The sequence below is a fragment of the Hevea brasiliensis genome, chromosome 15 (genome assembly GCF_030052815.1).
Source record: "Hevea brasiliensis isolate MT/VB/25A 57/8 chromosome 15, ASM3005281v1, whole genome shotgun sequence".
Lineage (NCBI taxonomy): Eukaryota > Viridiplantae > Streptophyta > Magnoliopsida > Malpighiales > Euphorbiaceae > Hevea > Hevea brasiliensis.
Window position 1 is genome coordinate 72,940,948 of NC_079507.1, and position 15,379 is coordinate 72,956,326.

At 36.2% G+C, this 15,379-nt stretch overlaps 2 protein-coding genes across 3 annotated transcripts; both read left to right on the top strand.

The window, feature by feature from the left end:
* Nucleotides 1-4,851: 4,851 nt before the first annotated feature.
* Nucleotides 4,852-7,774, top strand: LOC110671076 (FCS-Like Zinc finger 8). 2 transcript variants are annotated; one of them, XM_021833452.2, is made up of 3 exons: nt 4,852-5,975; nt 6,070-6,942; nt 7,344-7,774. In XM_021833452.2, exons 2-3 carry the CDS (start codon nt 6,092-6,094, stop codon nt 7,438-7,440), a joined length of 948 nt encoding a protein of 315 aa, XP_021689144.1. In that variant the 5' UTR covers nt 4,852-5,975; nt 6,070-6,091; the 3' UTR covers nt 7,441-7,774. The 2 variants fall into 2 exon arrangements, with proteins under 2 accessions (XP_021689144.1, XP_021689145.1); XM_021833453.2 differs by having other exon boundaries at nt 4,852-5,953.
* A 1,611-nt stretch (nt 7,775-9,385) lies between these two features.
* On the top strand, nt 9,386-14,470 carry LOC110671082 (folate-biopterin transporter 1, chloroplastic). The gene is made up of 9 exons (XM_021833461.2): nt 9,386-9,651; nt 9,898-10,133; nt 10,443-10,507; nt 10,616-10,778; nt 12,196-12,344; nt 12,438-12,692; nt 12,816-12,984; nt 13,084-13,176; nt 13,840-14,470. Exons 1-9 carry the CDS (start codon nt 9,429-9,431, stop codon nt 14,140-14,142), a joined length of 1,656 nt encoding a protein of 551 aa, XP_021689153.2. The 5' UTR covers nt 9,386-9,428; the 3' UTR covers nt 14,143-14,470.
* The last annotated feature ends 909 nt before the right edge of the window (nt 14,471-15,379 follow it).

Consider the following 15,379-nt stretch of genomic DNA (forward strand, 5'->3'; position numbering starts at 1 on the left):
ATCGATATGGGGGGCCTTATTTGACCACTTTACTGGAGCAAGCAAAGAGTAGAATAGGCAGTTAGGCATCATGCACTTGTCTTTACGACGCATTTAAGGTTGACAATCACATGGCCCAAGCCCATTATATTTCTACTAATTCGACCCTTTAAACTTAACAGCATGGGCCAGGCCTAACTCGAGCATGCCGAATCCAAACAAGAAAGTAATTCTAATTTCTGGATTGTTTGTTTCTATTTTTTTTTAAAGAAAAAAAAAATTACACTATAAAAATGTAAAATTAACAATTCTATTAATTATTAAAGAACTCTGCATAGAAGAGGATTGGTTATTTTCTATTTAATTCTATAATTTTTTTATTTTTTGAATGTCCCATTAGAGAAGGTTCTAATGTATTAGGCTGTCTTCGTGACTTTTCACTATTGCTTGCATGAACATGCCGTCTACGATTACATAAATTAATTCTAATTAATTAATTTATATAAACTGTAAAGAGGTATCATTTTATGTATTAGGTGGACCTGGATCATTACTCATTACCAACTTCTGATGACTTAAACATCGCAATACATTGCGATACATGGCTCTTTTTTTCACTCTTTAAGATATTTTCAGCTCAATATTTCCAAGGAAATGATGAAGCTCCATTAATGTTCAATGTTTTCCACACCTCACCCACAAGACTTTCAAACATAATCAAGTGAATTGAATTGTACTTGTAAAGTAGTGTACAAAAATGTCGTTTATAGTCCCTATCAAACCTCTTTGTGGGATTGAATTATTGGTCAGTAATTCTATAACACTCAGGCATGTTTTCACTGTATTTATCCTTATGCATTAAGCTTGAACTAGTGGTCAAAGAGGGACACAGGCATCTGGATCGAGAGGACAAACGCTTCCTTCATCTTTCATTTTTGCATGACGTTGACTCCAATTTGAGGCAAATATCACGATTTAATTACAACTATCTTCTTGCATAACTATTGTAACGGTTTCAAATTTTTCTTGGATAACTAACTCCACCATATTCGTACGCAAAGCCTAGAGGACGACAGGACCGTCGGCACTGCCTCACTACTTCAGCGGGCATCACCAAAAAGAAATTGTCCCAGCGTGCCAAAACGAAGGAATTGGTACGTCCTCTTGCTTTCCCTGTCAACATATATTGACATAAAATTAGAGTGAAGTAACGAGTAGCTATAGTACCATAGGAAGGGGCATAAGGGAATGGACCAGGGATGGACGGAAAGGGCCTAGTGGGGCCCCGCTCTCCTAAAATTTTCTTCAGGTATATATATATATTCTTAAAAAACCTATTTATTTTAATAGATAATGTGATATTTGATTTATTTTTATTTTTATCATATAATCAATAAAGTTTTATAATATTAGCACTTTCAATTTATTTTAGTTTAACTATAATTTATTATAGTATTTTTTTTAACCTATATATTAATTCTTTTAAAATATATAAGCAATGAGTATAATTAATTATTTTTAAATTAATTTTATATGAAACATTAATTCATTGTCCGAGTTAAAATTTTTATTTAGTGAAATTATTTATTTGATTAGTCAATTATATATATATATATATATAAAATTGTTAATCACAAACTTTGAAATAATTGTAAATAAATAATTAATTTCAAAAATATAAAATTTAATAATCAAAACATTTTACAATTGTTTTAGTACATTAAAATATTAAAATGATAATTATATGCATATAAACATAAAATATTTTTATTTATATCTCAAATTTTATGTATTATTTAAAATATTTAAAGAAAAATTTTATAAAGAAGTTTTATATTTTTTTAGAAAAATAAATTATATAGGTACTTTAACTCTTTTATATTAATTTTAATGAAAATTTGTTAAAAATCATTAAAAATAATTATATATATATTTTATAAAACTTAGTAGATGAATTGATAATAATAATAATAATAATAATAATAATAATAATAATAATAATTCTATCATTTTGTTGGTTTTTTTTTTTTTTAATTTCTGATTCCACCACTAAATGAGGGCACCACCTCTCAACGAGCTTATGAAAGGGAATTATCTAATGCGAGTACGACACAAGGCAAACGATATTTTTTTGCTTGAAATTTAATTATAATTTTCTACAAATAAAAAATTCATTATTGTTCTATCTCCTCTTATGTAAACGAGAATGACAAATCCAAATTTCCACTCCTCTTTCACTATCCCATCTTTTCCAACCATACTTATCTCAATCATAAATATTATCCAATAATAGAAGTAGAAGAGTCAATTCAATACAAAAATACCAATACAAGCACAATCAATCTGTCATATGGAAGAATAATTTTAATCTCACTAATTTTGAATTGAATTTGTTACCCATTGGATCCATGACCATTAGTAAGCAACCCATCAAGGTAGCTTCCATCGCTTCCACCATCTATAATTGTTTTCACATCTTGTAACATCTTATATATATGCTATCAAATGAACATATAGGTGACTCATCAAATCAATTCAATACCTCCCATCACCGGTGTTTCCCTTGTTTTTCTTATTGATGCAAGAATAAGCTTCACTGAGCTTTGTTGCACCTGAAATCGCGAACTAGAGACCAAAGCTTCACCATCATTGCTCCTCCTTTCCTCTTATCGATAGGCTTCGCACAATCTCCATAAGTCCTGTCCTTGGCGTGATTTCACCAGAAATGGCGAGGTGAAATGAAAGAGTCTGAATTTCTTATCCATACCTACTAGGTTAGGTAGCACAATCCACTTTTATCTGGTTTGGTAAAGATACATAATGTGTTTAGATTTTGATGAAAATTTTGTTGAATTTTGGGCTGCAACAGAGACTATATACGCATACATTCTCACCCACATCACATCAGAACATTGGCAGCTTCAACTGAAGGTAAGACCGAAAGATTTCGTGCACCATATAGGTGGTGTCTACTCTTGTAGTCTCATCAAAACTTTCCATGGAGCCATTTATCACGAAACGATCCTCGTCACCGCTGATGTGGATGCTGAAAACCCCAAGTCAATGTAGTCCTCAGTGGGTGCGCCATTGCCTTTAAAGTGAGTGATTAACTTGGTTTGTGAGCTTTGATTGATTTCACCTCGCCTGTTGTTTTCTTGATCCTATATATTTGAGAGGACACATATAGCAATAGCAGCATAGCACTAATCAACCCAAAGCTATGGAGGGACGTATAGAAAACGAAGCCGTAACAAGGATGACCCACCACAAGCAAGGAGAGGACCAGTGAAGCAATCCAGTCTTTCAGAAAGTCATTACCTTTGATTAACTTGTCTGCCGCTAACATATGTTATTTTATTATGGCTTGGTTGACAGGATGTCCACGTTACGGTATTTCCACCCTTCTAATTTCAATAATGCTCTCATTTTTTCGGATTTTTTTTTGGGATTAAACTAATAAAAAACCATATAATTTTTTCTGGACTAATTAATTTTATTATATTCTTAATTGATTCTTTAATATAAAAATTATATATAAAAAAAGTTTTGTTATAATGAGAATTCTTACATCATTAGCATCTCTTAGGCATATCATGTTACAATTTGTGTTAAACAATTAAAATATAATAAAGTGTACTATATTCTATATGCACATATTAAATATTTATTTACTTTTTTAAAATTTCTTAACCAGATGTGCCTTAACGTTGATAACTAATGTCAAGCCCCTCTGGTCCTTTTTATTTCGTAGGTCATGCCGAGTGTTGGATGTCTGCTACTATTCTTAGGGACGGTTCGGCTTTTAAATTCACACTAGCCTTAATATGTCTCTCGTTATTATATAAAAATATATATAATTTGTCGGTGTATTATTGAGGGTTCTTGTTGCATTAAAAATGAAATAATAGCAAAAAATTAAAAAAAAAAAGGAATTCGTAAGAAATAAAATTTTATTTCCATTAAAAGGTCGCGTGGGGCGAGACCGTGCCCAGTCTAGTAAGCCCTGACCAACCACCAAATTGACAGTGTACTCGTCATCATCTAACCAGACTCTTCTTACTCGCTTACTGTCACTCACTATAGCACCCACCTATCGACTTCGCAAGGGCATTCTGGTCATTTACTGTGGTTGATAATTTCATTATTAAATCACACAATAATCATCGAGAAATACCTAAACAAAACACAAGAATTGAGATGATGACAACGCATACAGCACTCGTAGTTGTTTGGGACCTACTTTTGTTTGTGGGCCAGGATTCCAAGCGGGACCCATTTTTATTTATTTTTACGAAATATTTTAAAATGACTTACAAGTTGCACATATTCATTTCTACGGTTTGGGTAACTGTAGGTTGAGTTAGAAAGAGTGGGCCCCATGTTAAGTGAATTTAGCTCTGAGAAAGGGCCCACTTAACTATGCTTTTGTCCCCGGGGTCCACTTTGCACTAGTCTTGTGGTTGTAGCCAGTGATCGGCTAGGCTAGCTTGGCGAATGGCAATTAAAATACAAAAATTTATTATCCAGGCAGGTAATTGAGTATTAAATGCTTAAGCCATAAACATTAAACAGTACAACTTTTGTACTTTACCTGTGACAGGAGCCGATCCCGTCAACATCAGAATTAGGAAGTACCATTAACATTGAAGAAAATCAGCTAATCTCATGGTTAATTGTAACTCTATTGATGCGGGTAGTACAACACAACTTTTCTATTATTTACTATAGTGCATGTGGGTGAGGTCATGTACGAACACACAAAAGTATGAAATAAGCCAAGCCAAGAAGCCGTGACTTTGATATATCATAAGCTGTTAGGCAGTCTCTCGTCAGCCTTCGAGTTTGTGTCTTTATATTATCAGGTCGAGTGATGGTGGTGAGGAAAACAGAAATCCATCGTTTCTGAGAAAAAGAGCGCACTTCTAGGCATGAAGCTAACGTCAAAAAACTGCCATTTTTAGGCAAAGGGAGTGGTTTAATCAAACCCACTAATTTCCATGCACTGTCCCTTTTAAGATTACCAACCAACCTCTCCTCAATCCCACGAGCTCTCTCTCTCTCTCTCTCTCTCTCCTCACTGTCCTCTCTGCAACTTCATGGCGATTTTTCAGGTTTGATGGTGGAATGACTGATATAGTGGGATTTAAACTTTAAAGGGCCAAAAGTATAGAAAAAGATGGCCCACTAAGGAAAAAGAGGGGAGCAAGAGAGAGAGCAACAGCGTTACTGATCATTCACCATTCACCATTCACCACACCACTTCTTTTGTTTTCATTTTGGGGTTTAATTTGTGTGTTTTTGGGGTTCTGTAATTGGGTTTTGTCTGCTTCTAGAGCTTTGAATTTGATGAACTTCTTTTTCTTATGATAAATCCGCCGGTATTTATATGTTTTTTGGTTTTAGTTGAAATACCGCTAGTACTGAATTATATGGGACATATTAAAAAATAAAAATAGATAAAAAAAAAATAGCAGATCCCGAAGAAAGAAAAGGGCAAAACATAAATACAAAACCTTGGTCTGCTACTGGTGGTGTCTGGCGCATGCACGTCTGGTCTCTTGATCATGACTCGTGAGTCTCTTTGCATGTCGGTTGTGTGAGCCCAGTGATTCTTGTTGAGGATTTGAGGGAGAAAGTGCGAGAAAGACGGGGAAAAAGTGTGTCCTTTGGTTTTTTATTTCCTATTTCCTTTGGTTTTTCGCCTGTGCTTAGAAATGAAGCTCACAAAGCTGTAGCAAAGAGAGAGAGAGAGAGAGAGAGAGAGAGAGAGTTACTTCATGGATCCTGCACCTACAGTCTTTCTCATTTCTGGGTTTAATAAAGATGATGGTTTTGACTGTACTAGAACCATTCTTTTGCATTTCTTTTCCTAATATAAACCCTCAACCAAGTCACGAGTTCACGAATTTCTGCCATATTTTGGAGCTTGAATTTTGTCTTGATTTCAAACCATGGAGTAAATGGCTATTTTTTGGTAAAGATACATACTTTTCGTGGTACATCTTCCTCACTCTTTTTTTTTTTTTTTGAGTTAATATCTTTCTGCTAAGAACTCTTTTACTTTGATATTAATTTATGGTCTTTTTGCAGCGGAAATATAGTATTCTGAGTGATGCTAAGGAAGAGATCCAGAGTCACAAGCAGTAAGCTAATGGCGGATTATAGCACAGTTCTATCACCAACAGACAAATATAGAAAACCCAGTTCTTTTCCAAGGTTGTTCGCAGGCTTGACGTCCTTCAAGAATTTCTCTGAAACAGCTGAGGCAGTCATGAGCCCAACTTCAATTCTCGATAGCAAACCTTTCTCGGGGCTCAAAAACTCCTTCTTGCCTGACCTCCTCACCCCTAAAACCCCAGAATCCGAGACCAGGCGTACCTGGGACAAGATGGACTCCAAAGGCATTGGCCTTGGCATTGTTGATGCTCTTAATGATGATAAAACTGACCCCAATTTGTCAAAATCCGAAAGCAGAATGGTTCTATTCGGATCACAGCTAAAGATTCAAGTTCCTCCTTTGCCTCCTGCACTTCATTCATCACCAACTGAATCTCCCAAATCTCCTGCTGATTTTGGCATCAAAACAAGGAATTCTCAATTGGGTTCTTTCCATTCTGGGTCATCTCATTCTCCTGCTAAGAAATCAGCGTGCGGTTCAGCCGATTCGGGCATGGATACTCCGAATTCACCCCGAGTTTTCACCGGTTGTCTCTCTGCAAGTGAGATGGAGCTTTCTGAGGACTACACTTGTGTGATCTCATATGGGCCTAACCCAAGAACTACTCATATATTTGACGATTGCATTGTTGAGAGCTGTTGTGGTATTGTTGGATATTCTGATTCGAGGGCAGAGACTACTGGATTTTTGGGCGATGGATCAAGTTATTCATCAGAGAATTTCTTAAGCTTCTGTTATGCTTGCAAGAAGAATCTTGGGCAGGGAAAAGACATTTACATGTACAGGTTAGTTCAAGTTTCCCTTTTTTACATGTTTCCATTTATTTTGATATTAGTTTCAGTGAAATTCTGCAAGTTTGGTAACTTTCAAATCAGAAATGGAAATTTAGCTTAAATTTTGGCTGCTTAAATGGATTTTTTTTTTCTTTAACCTCTATTAGCCAAGATTGTTTGGTATTGAAAATAATGTAATATCTTGATATCAACATGTTTTAATCTATTTTATGTTCATGTTTAGTCTATAGTTCAATAGTTTCTCGCATCACCTTAGTTAGATACCGATGTATTTAAGCTTTAATCCAGTATCTGCTCTCTATATAACCGTAGTTCTATTTCTTTCATCATCAGCTGAGTTTGATGCAGGAAGATTCGAGCTTTCTAATTCTAATGATTGAATTCTGATGCAGAGGTGAAAAAGCATTTTGCAGCCGCGAATGCCGGCACCAGGAGATGCTATTAGAGGAGGGAATAGATAAGCTGGACGTTTATGGAACTTGTTCATGAAATCTCTAGCTGTTAATATTTGCCTCAAATGGTCACCCCAAGAACTAAACCAACTATTTCCATAAGGGTAACTTTGTACTCGCTAGCATGTTATGAACATCCAATTTTTACATCAAATGAAGACAGCCCAGATTATTATTATTATTATTATTATTATTATTATTATTATAATCAAAGATGGTTCTTGAATCTGTTTCCAGTGTTTTTTTTTTTTCTGTTTTTATTTTCTCCTTTGGTTTTCCCTTTTGTAGAATTTGACGGACTGAAAAGGCTAAGAGCCTGAAACTCTGTGTAGAGTTGGATCTTTGTTTAATTTAATTGATAGTTGTCCACAGTTTCTGGTTTCAAAAGTTGATGTGATGATGATGCCAGGCTAAAGTTTTAGATAATCTTTTCTTTATTTTTATACACTAATTATCTCGTGATTAAAGCACATAGGACCAATGAGCTTAATTAAAGTAGATTCTTTTCTTTTCTAATTATGTAGGCCCTCTTTGTTCATCTCTTGATTGTGTTCATTTTGTCAAGCTTTACAGACTACATTATTGAGTTGGTTATATAATTACTTGGAATATGCCCTATACCATAATGATCTAGTGACCTAATTAATATTTACCATTTGAAATGAATAATGCTCCGCATAATGCTAATTAGTTTTTCTTTTTAGCTCAGTGAGGGGATTTATATTATGAGTCAGCTAATCGACTGTTAGCTACAAAATTTTTCTCCAATAAACTGTGTAAGAAATTTGTAATGGTATGAAAGTTGGAGAAACATTAACAATATATTTTGATGGAGTGAGAGAATGTTTTATAAAGAAGATAAGGTAGCAAAATCTCCAAATTTATCAAATTGATAAGTTAAAAATGTGGGAATTTTGAAAAATTTAAACCTTCAAAATAAATATATTACTTTAAAATCTCATCCCTTACTTTCAAAAATTTGCTCTTGGTCAAGTTGTAAAAGGGAATTACATTTTCCTTTCTAGGCTTATCCTTGAAGGCTTGAAGGCAGAAGAAAGAGAACTTGGATTTGGGTGACTTTTTAGAGTCCAAGCTTTTTGACACTAGAAGAAAAGCCCCATACGGCATGGCATCTGCATAAAGCAAACACACAAAGTAGGTTTTAATTCTTTTCAAGTACTCAAAAGTTGCTATCAGCAATATTTAACCTCGTGTAAGAGCTCACGTGCTATTGAGTTTTGATTTCTCATTTTAGAGCCAGAAATTAAAAAAGATAAATCATTAAAATTAAAAAAAAAGGGCAAAATTTAAATTCTTAAGTAATTTCCAATTGGCGGTCCTGCTGCCCATTGCCCAGCACAGCCCTCTGCCCACTGTTAATGGAGAGACTTAAATTGGAATCAAATTGGGACCACTGGTTTGGCTCCTGAGAATCGAGAGCTGAGAATTTTCATGTATTGCTGTAACTTTTGCTCCCACACTTGCTCACTTCTCACTTTATCCAAATTTAGGCCACCAGGAATTGGTTCTCCTTCCTCTTTTCTTTCCTGGAAAAATGCTAAGGAGCTTTCAATGTGAAATTAACTTTGATATCGTAATCTTGTCGCCAAGTTTCTTACCTAATTTTTAAATTAGTAAAACAGGTTGGTTTGGATTCAAAGCAGGTTGATTGCCCCAATTTGGAATCCTTTAAATAAAATAAGACGCACATTCAATCATCGGATTATCAATCCAATCACTGAGTTAGGCCGTAGTGATTCAACAAGTGCCTTCTAAATGGGCCACATCATGTGCTGGTCGCAACATAAATGGGCTCTGGGGGATGATGCATCGGGCCGTAAGTTGGCCCACAGAAGATTAGCGGACAACGCCTAATTACGTGTCAAAACATCAGCAACTTTTATCTTATGTTTGACGTCATGAAACACACAGGGATATAATAGTAATTTTGACCTGCCTTTAGCGGTGAGTACACCGGTGTAGGAGCTTGTTGACTCGGTAAAAGCTTCAACAATTACCATTTTAATGGCTTCAACAAAGTTTACGTTAATCCCAATCTTACCCTTCCAAAATCTTCGTTTCTCGTCTTCTCCTTTCTCTCAGATACACCGGAAACGCCTCTCTCTCATCGCTCGCTGCAGAGCTCGCCGGAGGTCACGACTGAAACAGGCGGAAAAAGACGTGTCCATGACGATGCCGTCTTACCGTCGGGACCGAAGCGAAGAGTCGCTTTTGATTACCGTAGATAGTAAGTTAATTCCAACTCATTATTGAAACGCTTCCACTTGAATCTAGGCAGTTTTTCATTTGAATATTCAATGTATCTAAAGCGAAGGCGTTTTTGTCTTAGGATTGAATCAGATGTTTGAAATAGTTGGGATTGTAAGCTTAAATTTCCAATTATGAATTATGATAAGCTTGAAGTAATTGGAATGTATTTATTAGACATGATTATTGGGCTTTTGTTATATAAGCTGGTTTATGCTTGCCCTAGGTGGACGTAAAGGTGAAATGCTAACAACAGATGTGGAAGAAGGGACAAGCTCTGGTAGTAAAAATGCAGTCCGTAAAAACAGACGTCTTAGTAGCAGAATCAAATGCTTTGGGGTGGAATTGTCGCCGGATAATATTGCTGTTGCAATGGTGTATTTTGTTCAAGGTGTTTTAGGCCTTTCTAGACTTGCTGTCAGTTTCTACTTAAAAGATGATTTGCATCTAGATCCTGCCGAGGTGTGCCCCCTTTTTTATGATTTCTTTAAAAAAAAAAGTGTATATATCTTTCTATTTGTGTTATCAATTGAGTGAATGGTGCAAGAAGGTATTGAGTGAACTTTACAGTGTGCACTCTAACTAACGTTTTTATTGATAATTTTGTTTGCCATGACCTTTTTATCTTTTTTAACTGATTAGCATCAAAAAATGGATTGTAGTGAGATCTCTGTGGGCTATGGAATGTATGAGTGGAAAGTTTAAGTTAGTGATAAAGTAGCCCTGTTTGAATTAATTTTTTAAGGACTGACAATCTACTTGGTTGACTAGACAGCTGTGATATCTGGTTTTTCTGCATTACCATGGCTTGTCAAACCTCTTTATGGGTTTATTAGGTGGGTTCTATTTTTCATTTTAATCTCTATTTGTTTTCTTTTCCTGCTTAATTTTAACTAAATACTTGTCGTCTGTATTTCTTTTGAATAAATTTTTGGTTGTTGCAGTGATTCTGTCCCACTTTTTGGTTATCGAAGAAGGTCATACTTGGTTCTTTCAGGACTTCTTGGTGCTCTTTCGTGGAGCTTAATGGCTACCTTGGTTGATAGCAAGTACAGTGCTGCTTTCTGCATACTTCTTGGATCGCTTTCTGTTGCCTTCTCAGATGTTGTGAGTATCTTCAACTATTTGAATGGGTGGAAATGCTTGGATAGAGCTTTGAATCAGTTTTAAGGGCATGTCAATGCTTTAATATTTACGGAACCTGTGACTCTTGTTAGAATTTGTGAATAACATGTTTTATTAGAATCTAATGGTACCATTTAAATTAGTCATTAGCAGAAGTTTTCGCTTCACGTATACTGAAATATTAATGAAGGGTTGGAATTTGTTGGGCATTTAATTACACATTAATACTACCCAACTCCACATCAGTTTTAATGAACTAGTGATTGGGGATTTTTTAATGAGCTTTACCTTGTGTGGGTCATGTTTAAGAGCACTGTGCTTGCAAGGATCTCTTTTGCTGGTGCTCTATCTGATATTGAAATATTTTGATTGCCTTGAAGAGTACAGGTCAGTGGGTGGGTAGAAAGGCTAGGTCATCTTGAATCCCACCATGAGGAAGCTTGGTGGGTTCAAATGCCAGAGGATCTTATTGGTAGAAGTTAGAGAAAGTCATACTTCTTGGACTTGTTATTTCAAATAATAAATGACACAGATTATGACCCATCTGATTTTGATGATGAGAGACCCATCTGCCTTGACCCATCATAGGAAAAATTAGTGAAGAGTTTTAGGATAATTTTGATAGGTTGTCATTTCCAGTCGATAAATATCGAATGGGCTTTGCATTTACCAACTTCTGGTTTAATTTATGAGGATTCATTGTCAAAAGTTAGATGTCAAAACCAGTGCAACTATGATACTCCAATGCTAAGTGATATCTGTTATACAGCACAGGTTCATTGAGGCACTAGTAAACTCTTCTGCATATGCAGTCACATATGGTTAGTGAAAATGCTTGGTCAATCGAGTTCCACATTGAACTGCCAAGTCCAAACTGTTCCTTGCTTCATGGAAGTTTTTCATGTACCTTTGCCAACTGTTAGAGATGTCAGATGTGTGGCCTTGTAAGAATGTTGTTTTAATAGCATTTGCTATTTGATCATTTTGGACAATCTTTTGGATCTGTTTGTTTCTGTGTATGCTTACCCTTGTTAGAGACCCTTGGAAAAATTGCCTAAATGCGTGCTAATTGTTTGATGTGTGAATCTCATTCTGATGATTAGATCTTGCAGCAGCAGGACGGACGCCCATATTTAGTGGAAGTGAGACAAGGATAGGATGAGTGATGATTGCATATTTAAAATTGGAAAGTGCTAGTTCTTTCCGTTGTCTTTCCTTCTCCTCATCATTCCTCGTTTACATGCAAGCATTCATATGCGCGCAAACATGCTCTACTTTCATTTTGCTCACTAGAAAGCATGTTGACCGCTGAATGTTTGAACTTGCACGTTATGTATCAGTATTACTCTTCATTCAAATCATCCTTTAACATCTGTCTTCAAAACTTGATTTTTGCTAGGTTGTGGATTCCATGGTGGTCGAGAGGGCCCGCGGTGAGTCACAAAGCTTGTCAGGTTCTCTTCAGTCTTTATGTTGGGGTTCTTCAGCTTTTGGTGGAATTGTCAGCTCCTACTTCAGTGGCTCTCTGGTGGATGCTTATGGTGTCAGGTACTTGATGCGGCTGTGTATAAATTTAATTTCCTAGATTAATGACTCTCAAATCTATCATTGTAGTGCTTACTGCTGAGTTTATTGTCTCAGGTTTGTTTTTGGGGTCACGGCATTGCTACCGCTGATAACTTCGGCAGTTGCTGTTCTTGTGAAAGAACAGCGCGTTCTTGGTCCAGCAAGAGGACAGAATCTTGCTTTGAATGATCTTGGCTTTCTGGAAAGCTCAAAGCAGCATATTATTCTGTTGTGGGATGCAGTCAAGCAGCCCAATGTATTTCTTCCCACGTTATTTATTTTTCTCTGGCAGGCAACACCGCAATCAGACTCTGCTATGTTTTACTTCACGTATGTGCAGATGGTGACTCTAGACGTTTTCCTTTAATTCTGTTTCATGGTTATTGGAATTTCTTTAATTGATTAGAGCATCTTCATAATCTGCATCTGCAACAACATAATCTTTGTTTTCAGCACAAATAAACTTGGTTTCACCCCAGAATTTCTAGGACGTGTCAAGCTTGTCACCTCAATTGCATCATTGGTTGGGGTTGGACTTTATAATGGCTTTCTGAAAAATGTTCCTTTGCGGAAGATTTTTGTTTTTACCACCGTAAGTGGTACAGCTCTTGGGATGACTCAGGTTTGTATTGTGATTTCCCTTTGTAGAAGGCTCTCCTGTGAACTAATTGTGTTTATGGGCTTTCTGTTATTGTTCAATTTTGTTGTGTTTTTGGCTCAGGTTTTCCTTGTAACTGGACTAAACCGTAAATTTGGCATAAGCGATGAGTGGTTTGCGATTGGGGATTCTTTGATTCTGACTGTTCTTGCTCAGGTAATTTATCATTCCTCATAGTTGTTTACATAGTCTTTTATGCTCAAGCTGAGGCTTATTGTACTGTAATTCAGTTTATCTAGGCTTATTGTTCTGTAATTCAGTTTATCTCATGATTTCATTTACTTTTATAAAGCATGCCTGTCTAAACTATGAAATAATTGCTTTTTCGCAAACCCAGTTGTTGAAAATTGCTAATCAAGTTTTTAGTTATAGAGCTGCCTTGAAGTCTCTTAGTTTCCTCAAAAGAAATCGAGAATTCTTTGTGGTTATTGATAACTTGTAACAGGGATGCATTTCTTTATGATGAATTTATTTTTCCAGAAAGATTAAAGGTATGATTTTTCATGTCCAAATTGGCTTCAATGTTCCTTTCATGTGTCACTCTTAAGCATGGTATATGCTGCGAGATTATCTTTGTTACAAGCTTACAGTCCTTTCATGTGTCACTCTTAAGCATGGTATATGCTGCGAGATTATCTTTGTTATAAGCTTACAGTATCATGGAGCTTATGGTAATCAAATTGTACAATGTGAGCTGTGTTCTTTTTACTGCCCATATTCCACTATGCATCTATCTTATTGCTTATCCTGTGAAGTGTTGACTCAGCTGCCAATTCTTATTGTGCAAAACAAGGAAAACTAATTTACTAATATTTGCAGGCTTCTTTTATGCCCGTTCTTGTGCTAGCTGCCAAATTATGTCCAGAAGGGATGGAAGCAACACTTTTTGCGACTCTCATGTCCATTTCAAATGGAGGAAGTGTTCTTGGAGGGCTGATCGGTGCTGGTCTAACCCAGCTTTTTGGAGTTACAAAGGACAGCTTTGACAACTTAGCCTTTTTGATTATTCTTTGCAATCTCACTTCATTGCTGCCTTTGCCACTCCTAGGGCTTCTTCCCTCGGATACCTCTGATACCGTTGTGGTGGAGGATGGTGGCGATATTGAGATGAAGGCTAGTTAAATTTGTGATGGTCAACATTAAAAGCACATGCTTCACCTCTCAATCATTTCTTGTGCCCCACTGAAGATGGTATGCATTTTGATTGGCTGCACCTTACGAATACAACACAGAGAGGGAGAAAGAGATTTTGTAAGTATTACGGAGTTGGTTAGAGAAGTAGAGACATATCCCATAGTTATTGTGTTTAATTGAAATGATTGCAGTTGTATTTGATTGCAATCGGTTTGAAAGATGACTTGATGTGCTGAGCTCTTGGTATCAATGAATATGTGATCGAAGAGCTTTTCTTTAGCTGTATCTAATTTGAAAGATGTAGCATTTACCTCCAGTTATTATTGGGTGCTTTGAAACTGTCGCTGATCGGTCCTGATTGGTCCATAACACGACCCTGCCTTGCAGAAAGTTTGCTGTGACTGTGGGCCTGTTGCTATTACGTTTGATCAGCTTGGAGGTATGTTAGTTTGTCCAATTATATTCCATTTAAGGTAGGAGGAAGATTCTATTTTTTAATGTCCTAGAATAATGTCTACATCTAATAATTGGTGAAAAGAAGAACTTCTGGGAATGAAATTATTGAAAGCTAATGCTTGAATACACGAGTTGAAGACTTACAATGGCCTACTCTTCCATGAATGGCCCTGCAGTTGAACTAGCGAAAGCGAGATCAAAACATCATCTCCACTCCAGTCTACAAATGCATAATCCCGAGTGTGCAAACTCCAAATCACTGCTCGCTCCTGTTCTAGTGGTCTATCAGCTTTCCCCGCCAAAAATGACAGCAAAAATTTGTTGTTTGGGTTGACCCTTTGAACGGAATCGGAAATCAACAAGGTCTGATTTGGGGCCAAGCCCACCACATGGGAAGGTGACAGGACCTTTCATGCGGCAAGCGGATGTTGCTCCCCACGTGGTGGGGTCCTGCAAATTTAACTCACTCTCCGAACTGAAAGTTGGGTCCCATCACAGATCACTGTTTATATATATATATATATATATATATATATATATATATATATATATATATTATCAATAAGTAGATTCATTGCATTAGAAAGCCTTAGGGTTTATGTAATAGGAAAGTTCACATAGGAACCACCAAGATTACAAATAAAAACCTAAGCTTACAAATCAAACCACCCTTTAGCTTAAAATAAATAAAAGAGTCCAAGTTAATTGGCCTGATTCCTAGGGTACATTGGGTGTCTGACCCGGATGATCCGACTCGACGCTCCCTAAA

Bases quoted from the DNA above. Each gene is read 5' to 3' on its own strand.
- LOC110671076 (XM_021833452.2), top strand. From the start codon at position 6,092: ATGCTAAGGAAGAGATCCAGAGTCACAAGCAGTAAGCTAATGGCGGAT. The intron at 6,943-7,343 runs GTTAGTTCAAGT...ATTCTGATGCAG, and splicing joins AAAGACATTTACATGTACAG to AGGTGAAAAAGCATTTTGCA.
- LOC110671082 (XM_021833461.2), top strand. From the start codon at position 9,429: ATGGCTTCAACAAAGTTTACGTTAATCCCAATCTTACCCTTCCAAAAT. The intron at 10,779-12,195 runs GTGAGTATCTTC...GATTTTTGCTAG, and splicing joins CTGTTGCCTTCTCAGATGTT to GTTGTGGATTCCATGGTGGT. The intron at 12,985-13,083 runs GTTTGTATTGTG...TTTTTGGCTCAG, and splicing joins CAGCTCTTGGGATGACTCAG to GTTTTCCTTGTAACTGGACT.